General features: G+C 44.1%; 1 protein-coding gene across 3 annotated transcripts in view; it reads left to right on the forward strand.

Moving 5' to 3' along the window:
• The window catches only part of LOC130369646 (uncharacterized), a 196225-nt gene extending 191849 nt beyond the window's left edge, over positions 1-4376 (forward strand). For 2 of the 3 annotated variants that reach the window (XM_056575138.1, XM_056575139.1), the window contains 9 exons: positions 230-560; positions 697-977; positions 1194-1427; positions 1556-1647; positions 1955-2059; positions 2278-2458; positions 2753-2917; positions 3021-3257; positions 3367-4376. In XM_056575138.1, coding sequence (XP_056431113.1) covers positions 230-560; positions 697-977; positions 1194-1197 — 616 coding nt within the window. In that variant the 3' untranslated portion in view covers positions 1198-1427; positions 1556-1647; positions 1955-2059; ... (2 more) ...; positions 3021-3257; positions 3367-4376. The remainder of the gene's footprint in view (positions 1-229; positions 561-696; positions 978-1193; positions 1428-1555; positions 1648-1954; positions 2060-2277; positions 2459-2752; positions 2918-3020; positions 3258-3366) is intronic. The other variant, XM_056575137.1, reaches the window with a different exon arrangement.
• The last annotated feature ends 4216 nt before the right edge of the window (positions 4377-8592 follow it).

An 8592-nucleotide genomic window follows, 5' to 3' on the forward strand; every position in this document is an offset into this window, starting at 1 on the left:
CCGAATTACATACACCATGCCAGGTGATAACCTAAATGCCTTCCCATGAACAATTAATCCACGCAGCAGTCAAAACATAAAACGGCATATTCCCCAAATAACACGAAAAACAATATTATAATTGCTCCAGCAACTTGCATGTTTGATATATCTGTATTGTGGTTCAGGCCTTTCAATATGCAAATGTTATTCCTAAACTCTGTAGCGTTTGTATATGTTGCTATCACAGGACTGGTGGAGCTCTCCAAAAGAGCAAATGGCTGGACACATTACCAGCTGTTGGTCTGGAGGAGACTGTTCATGACCTTGATGATGGACACAATTCCTCAGAAGTGATACCACCGCTACCAGAGAAGACCCAAGTCCTCTGCAAGGAAGATATAATTGGACAACCAGCTTCCATTGTCTACCATAGCTGTCTTAAACAGCTGGCTCAGTATCTTGTCTTACCAATCCCCAAGTGCAACACAAAGGACCCAGTAACTGATGCTGAATGTGGAGCACTTAGACCATTTGAGGTGAAAATAACTTCCAGGGGCACATCAGTTGTCGTGGAATGGGTGAGTACTTGGTTAGCAATAAAGACATACTGTAGGATCATATATTTCACTTTGAGGGCATAGTGTACACATGCTTTATTATCTATTTAATGACAGCTACTGCTCTGTGCTGTGTTGCTCTTTTTTCCTTTTTCAGATATGTCATCAGGGTCACAGTGTCTGGAGGTGGAACTCCCAGCCCACTCTAAAATATGGGATGCATGCAGGTGACTTCATGTTGTCCTCGAACATCCTACTCTCTGGGAACAACTACGGGAAGGTGGCTCTGCTGTTCAAATTCATGAACTTGGGAATAGTACACAGAACCACATTCTTTAAAATCCAGGACGCCTACTGCTTTGACGCCATCGAGGACGACTGGGATGACAAGAGGTCAGCCATTATTACCCGGCTGAAATCAAAGTGTAGTGGCCCTTGGTAAGTTTGCAAATCCCTCTCCTACAAATATTACTCCTGCAGTCCTACACACAGCTGATTACAATGTGGCTCAACTACATTTGATTTATTTACTTTTTGTGTAATGTGTAATTTCATACTATGTTCACCTTTGACATTGATAAGTGAGAGAATGTGGCTTTTATCTATTATATCTGCAATGTTTATTTTTGTGTTGTTTTTTTTCATCTTTCATAGGTGACGGTCGTATGGATAGTCCTGGGTTTTCAGCACAGTACTGTACATACACAACGATGGACAACGACAGTAAAGAGATCATATCAATTGTCAATATTGATAAGAGGGAGACCCAGAAGAATTCGGTTATCATGGAGAAGGAGGCTTTCATCCGGACCTTTGAGACTCTCCACAAAGAGATTCGCCTACAGGAGTTTTGCACTGATGCTCATTCACAGATCTCGGCGCTCTTCAGTAAGTGCAAAGATATTTATGTGCATAATTTTACGGATGAAGTATTGCTCTATGTATTTCATGATTGATCATTGTCAAAATGTTTTAGCCTGCGTCTAACACATATCTGTTTGCATCCTTCCATGCAGATCCAACAAAAGGCAGGTTCAAGGACTCTGGTGTTCGACACACCCTTGACATCTGGCATGGATCAAAGAACTTGGGTAAAAAAATCCATGCAGTAAGTTCCTGACTTCGATTCTGTTATTGGTCCTTGATAATAGATTGTTATAATACCAAGTCGAACAACACAGTTTTTCCTACTTGATTTCTACTCATGTTGTTTATGTTAAAACAACTTCTTTGAGATGATGATCACAATGACTGAATGTAAAGGTCGTGCCATTTCCTGCCATTCAGTTATAAGCCAGGTGTCTACCACACAGATGGTGATTACATCAGGTTCCTGGTTCCAGAGAATTTGCCAAATCAACATTGATGACAAAGTCTGAGCTTTATTTAAATGTTATTTTCCATTCCGTGTCAAGGCAGGCCTTCGGAAAGGATGTTCAATTCTCCTTACCTGGAGTAAGGAGATATGCAACCATTTCTGGTATTGCTGTAAGACTGCACAGAACATTGATCAGTTCGGTGTAAGTATTGGTCTGTTTTGGATTTCACTTTGCGATTCCTGACCATTTATTACATTTTGATTTTATTGATAAATTGACTGGTTATTTTATTTTATATTTATTTTAAAAACTTGTACTAGCATTTATATAATGACAAAATAGGTATTATTTATTGTGTAAAAAAAAAAAACACAATAAGAAATGATGCAGTTCTGTTCTACTGTGGGATATGTGGACAGGTCTTCTCCACCATGTTCAAGGAGAGCATGAGTGGGCCCTATCTTGCTGTGAACATGGCCCCTTGTCGGCCGACAGGGAGAAGGAGTGGATCCAGAGTGATTCTGAGGCCTTTCAGGTTCTGTCAGAAATAGTGCTGGATGAGCACTGGCTGAAGAATGTGGAGAAGTTCCTGAGTTTCAGGTAAGTAAACATTTTTTCATAAGAAGGTTATTGTAAGTGGCTAAGTCCTGCTATATGGGCATTTGAGATACAGTGCTCAGGCTAATGACTTGGCTGAGGTGCTTGCTATACACTGTCTTACACTTGTCACAATACTGGGCACATGGTGTTATAAACACTATTCATGGTAATGGCTCTTACAAGCATATCTATAACGCTGTATTCATGGCCACTTTCAAATGAGAACTAAAGTTATATTATATGTGTATAGATATGGGGTCATAGCGTATTCATCTGTTTCTTTTATTCTGTAAGGTCAACCGCTGAGCTGGAATCCTTCCATAATCATATACTGATGTATGCCAGCAAGCGATTCAGCTTTAGCCCACCTGTTTACAAAGCAGGCACCCTCTTAGCAGCGTTGGACTATAACCATCATGTTCACAGACCGGTGAAGAGGAAGGCTGATGGCTCAATAGAGTACGTTTTCAATAATTTTCATATATATCTATTTCAGATTTACAATATTCTAAGCTGCATGACTGATGTGGATACATTGAGACATTATTTCATCCTGTGTCAGGTACTGCAAGCTCTACAATAAAAAGTCAAAGACTTGGAGTCTATACACTGTGAAGGTGGAGAAGGACTACGGATACATGGCAGACCTGCAGAGTGCTATCCTAGAAGCCCGGCTGACATCAGACAAGGGTTTGCCAAAGACCAGAAAAAAAGGCCTAATGACCCACGGCAATATGGGGTTCTTGCAAGCATCCCACCACCCAGGACCTGTTGCAAACCCAATTCCACAGAGGAGTAGGTATGGAATGAATCCTGTTTGACATATTATCTACACATGATACAGTACATATCCCAAGTAAAGGGAAATTAAACACTTAGGAAAAGTAGTGACTTTATTCTTTCAACAGGGCAAGGAATGCAGTAAGAGACCTAGAAGAGATTGGAGGTCCCATACCAACTAAACTGGAGCTGACTGTAGGCTGCTGGGGGCTGTTTGGAATAGTATTACGCTGCTCACTTTTTGATTTTTGATATTTGTAAATATTCGATTTATTAGGTCTAAATGTCCTTCACAGTTTTGAATTATTTACACTTTGTTCTTATAAAATATATAAAAAAAAAAAATAGGATTTTGTATATAGTTTTTTATGATAAATTTGTTTATAATTGACATATTTTCAATGCAGTTGCACGATTGTTCTGCTAAAAAGGCATTTTGTTATGTAGTGCTTTTATACTTATTTAGAATTTGCACTTGTGCTGCATGTAGTCATCGAAGGCCAGGGTGTTCCTGTGTGTGTGAGTTATTATCTTATTGTTTTATTATTTAATAAAAAAGCTTTTTACCGCACCTGCCCTCATCCTTTATCCAGCATTACACCTGCTGAATGTGCATTGTTATTATGATATGCTATAGTTATTGTCTGCTGTAACCGACAATGAAAAGATGGGTCATAATAACAGGAAACTGAACATGTATTTTTTAAACACTTTTTAATGATGCTTAAAGTCTCCTTGTGAGGAAGCCAACATATTGTCCAAGTGGGTCTGGGTACTTGTCCCGTATCCTCCAGACACAACAACTAGGGATGACGACCCTGTGTCCCCGAGCCAGTGCTCCGTATTGCCAAACAACAAACTGCCTATAGGCGGCAAACCTAAATAGTTTGTTGTCCTCCCCTGGGTCTGGACGGTCAGCCACAGCACGGACATCATTCCAGATCCTCCTGGCCAGCCGTAGAACCCCCCCCTGCATTATGTATGCGTCCATGTGAGGCATCATGGAGACACAGGAGTCCAGGAGTTGTCCACAGCATTTCCTCTCTATATCCGTAGGCATCTCCTTGCATTTGGTGCAAATGCACCAGGCTGGCTGCTGTGGGTCACTGGGACCAGGCTGTTGTGGGTCAGATGTGGGATGAGGGATGGACATGGCCAGGAGGTCAAAGATGAGGGATGGTTCCCGTTCCAAACACAGCTCCAGCAGATGGTGGGAAGCTTCTAGGTTCAGGTTTCTGATTCGAACCTGGCCAGGAAATGTACAATTACTTATTACACATTTATACTGACAATTGGCTCGCCTGATTTTTAAAAGTATGACATGAAATAAACATACCTGGGGTCTCATTTATAAACGTTGCGTACGCACAAAACGGGGCTGAAATTTGCGTACGTGACTTTCCACGCCAAGGTTGTGATCTATAAAAAACCGACTTGACGGGAGAATGTGCGCAGCCCTAAGCAAACTCTGACCCATGCGTACGCATGGTTTGGAGGAAAAGGAGAAATGGCGACACAGATTGTGTGGTGGTGAACTGAAGTCAGACAGAAGAATTGTAGAGTGAGAAGAACGATAATGTTTTATCATCGCCCTTCATAAATTTAATTTCGACCCGTATCATGCGTTAAATCTACGTAATCAGAATAATTTAAGTCAACTGCGTTATTTCTCAGTTATAACTCCAGAAACATCTCCTTAGAATAAAAATAAAAATAAATCTCTATATTTAATCCCGTCACTCCATAGGCTGTCCACTGACGGCGCGACTGCATGGAATAAAGCATCCGTCCAACATGTGTCAATAACATAATATTTTTATGTGACACTGTAAACACATAATCAAATGTCAATTAAATCCCAACTGTGGAAAACCAAGCCACACTCCTCATCACAATCGTTGTCCGTTACTCTTGATGCTTTTCATTAAGTGTTCTCGGTCAGTCTACCGTAACCCTATAAATACAGAGGTGAGCGCCGTGGTAATGCTGCACCATATGGCACTTCTGGCGGACCATGCAAATGGCAGGATTCGGAGGGAGAGGGTCTTTAGGGACCATAACGATTTATTGGTAGGCTACATAAAAATATGTACCTTTATGTCAGACGAGTCCACTTCTTTTTTAATTCTGGGACTGTGCGCTCCGTGCTACTGAGAGTTCACTGCTGCAGCAACATGTTGCCGCTCACTCTGCTTTTGGTTGTTGGCGATCCCATCCGTGACCGCCGAACAAAACTACTTTTCGGGCATCCATTTCACCCGAAAAGTGTCTCCACTTCAGCCTCCGTGAAATTTCGCTTTTTTGCTTTTCTCAGTACTTCTGCCATTGTTTCCGACAAGACATAATACTTGCATCTGAGTCTGTTTTATATGCAGATCGCATTCATGAGGTCATTTGCATTGACCATTTATGGTTAAAAAGGGGCGTGTACAGGGCGGAACGTGAAGCTGATTCAGGTGCGCACACTTGTAGTCAGTATGTGATTTATAAAGCAAAGATTGCGTACAGGTGTGCGTACGCAGTGTTTTATAAATCCGAATATTTTTTGGCGCACGCAAAACTTGGCTTATGGGCGTACGCACATTTTTAGTAACGATCCCACGCACAGTTTTCTAAATGAGACCCCTGCTCATTTGTGATTCGTTGAATCCTGATTGCTTCCACACGGGCCATGTCCTCTTGCCCTATCGTGTCAGGACCTCTCCTACCGCGACCTCGTCCCCTTCCTCTGCCCCTGCCTCTGCCCCTAGGCTGCCTGCCTCTAGCAGCAGAACGTCCGCTGACCCTACATATCCCACGTCCTGTGCTGCTAGGACCTGGGATAATTGTCCCCAGAGCCAGCTTGGCTCTCTTCTTGGACACTCTTATAATGCAAAAAATTAGCGTTATTGTAGTACAATTCATGACTTCAAAACGTCAGTATATAATATATTGATGACCAGGTTACTAGCTCTGGCAGCTTATGCTAACGAACTACAGTTGCAATTAGTTTGCTATCTTGCTTGGCTGATACAGCTACCTTTCTTAGGCCTACCAGCGCCATTGCAATGATTTTAAGATAACATACATGGTATGTCTGTGAGTAAGATGTTGATGCTATATATGTACTTATGTAGCTATCAGCACTAATGTTTAATTACCTCGGAATCGGACATGGTGTTTCGTCTTCCTATCAATGTAACTGAATTCACATGAACGTGCATAACTGACGTTCGGTGGGAGGAGCTACAGCAGGTAGCATGGCAGGGACGGGCCAGAGAGCACGCGACGGAATCTCAACGGCTGTTTTCTCCAAAATCGCCCACCCTAGCTTTAAGTAGCCGATCTCCGAAGTTGGGTCTGTCTGCGTCCTGCAAGACGGAGGCGTAACTTGTAGTAGGAGGCGTAACTTGTAGTAGGAGGCGTAACTTGTAGTAGGAGGAGGCGTAACTTGTAGTAGGAGGCGTAACTTGTAGTAGGAGGCGTAACTTGTAGTAGGAGGAGGCGTAACTTGCACTAGGAGGCGTAACTTGTAGTAGGAGGCGTAACTTGTAGTAGGAGGAGGCGTAACTTGTAGTAGGAGGCGTAACTTGTAGTAGGAAGAGGCGTAACTTGTAGTAGGAGGCGTAACTTGTAGTAGGAGGCGTAACTTGTAGTAGGAGGAGGCGTAACTTGCACTAGGAGGCGTAACATGTAGTCGGAGGAGTAACTTGTAGTAGGAGGCGTAACTTGTAGTCGGAGGCGTAACATGTAGTCGGAGGCGTAACTTGTAGTCGGAGGCGTAACTTGTAGTCGGAGGAGGCGTAACTTGTAGTCGGAGGAGGCGTAACTTGTAGTCGGAGGAGGCGTAACTTGTAGTAGGAGGCGTAACTTGTAGTAGGAGGAGTAACTTGTAGTAGGAGGCGTAACTTGTAGTCGGAGGAGGCGTAACTTGTAGTAGGAGGAGGCGTAACTTGTAGTCGGAGGAGGCGCAACTTGTAGTAGGAGGCGTAACTTGTAGTAGGAGGCAAAACTTGTAGTCGGAGGAGGCGTAACTTGTAGTAGGAGGCGTAACTTGTAGTCGGAGGCGTAACTTGTAGTCGGAGGCGTAACTTGTAGTAGGAGGAGGCGTAACTTGTAGTAGGAGGAGGCGTAACTTGTAGTCGGAGGAGGCGCAACTTGTAGTAGGAGGCGTAACTTGTAGTCGGAGGCGTAACTTGCAGTCGGAGGAGGCGTAACTTGTAGTCAGAGGAGGCGTAACTTGTAGTCGGAGGCGTAACTTGTAGTAGGAGGCGTAACTTGTAGTAGGAGGCGTAACTTGTAGTAGGAGGAGGCGTAACTCGTAGTAGGAGGAGGCGTAACTTGTAGTAGGAGGCGTAACTTGTAGTCGGAGGCGTAACTTGTAGTCGGCGGCGTAACTTGTAGTAGGAGGCGTAACTTGTAGTCGGAGGAGGCGTAACTTGTAGTAGGAGGAGGCGTAACTTGTAGTAGGAGGCGTAACTTGTAGTAGGAGGAGGCGTAACTTGTAGTAGGAGGCGTAACTTGTAGTAGGAGGAGGCGTAACTTGCACTAGGAGGCGTAACATGTAGTCGGAGGAGTAACTTGTAGTAGGAGGCGTAACTTGTAGTCGGAGGCGTAACTTGTAGTCGGAGGCGTAACTTGTAGTCGGAGGAGGCGTAACTTGTAGTCGGAGGAGGCGTAACTTGTAGTCGGAGGAGGCGTAACTTGTAGTAGGAGGCGTAACTTGTAGTAGGAGGAGTAACTTGTAGTAGGAGGCGTAACTTGTAGTCGGAGGAGGCGTAACTTGTAGTAAGAGGAGGCGTAACTTGTAGTCGGAGGAGGCGCAACTTGTAGTAGGAGGCGTAACTTGTAGTAGGAGGCGTAACTTGTAGTCGGAGGAGGCGTAACTTGTAGTAGGAGGCGTAACTTGTAGTCGGAGGCGTAACTTGTAGTCGGAGGCGTAACTTGTAGTAGGAGGAGGCGTAACTTGTAGTAGGAGGAGGCGTAACTTGTAGTCGGAGGAGGCGCAACTTGTAGTAGGAGGCGTAACTTGTAGTCGGAGGCGTAACTTGCAGTCGGAGGAGGCGTAACTTGTAGTCGGAGGAGGCGTAACTTGTAGTCGGAGGCGTAACTTGTAGTAGGAGGCGTAACTTGTAGTAGGAGGCGTAACTTGTAGTAGGAGGAGGCGTAACTCGTAGTAGGAGGAGGCGTAACTTGTAGTAGGAGGCGTAACTTGTAGTCGGAGGCGTAACTTGTAGTCGGCGGCGTAACTTGTAGTAGGAGGCGTAACTTGTAGTCGGAGGAGGCGTAACTTGTAGTAGGAGGAGGCGTAACTTGTAGTAGGAGGCGTAACTTGTAGTAGGAGGAGGCGTAACTTGTAGTAGGAGGAGGCGTAA

This window comes from Gadus chalcogrammus, chromosome 17 (genome assembly GCF_026213295.1).
Source record: "Gadus chalcogrammus isolate NIFS_2021 chromosome 17, NIFS_Gcha_1.0, whole genome shotgun sequence".
NCBI lineage: Eukaryota > Metazoa > Chordata > Actinopteri > Gadiformes > Gadidae > Gadus > Gadus chalcogrammus.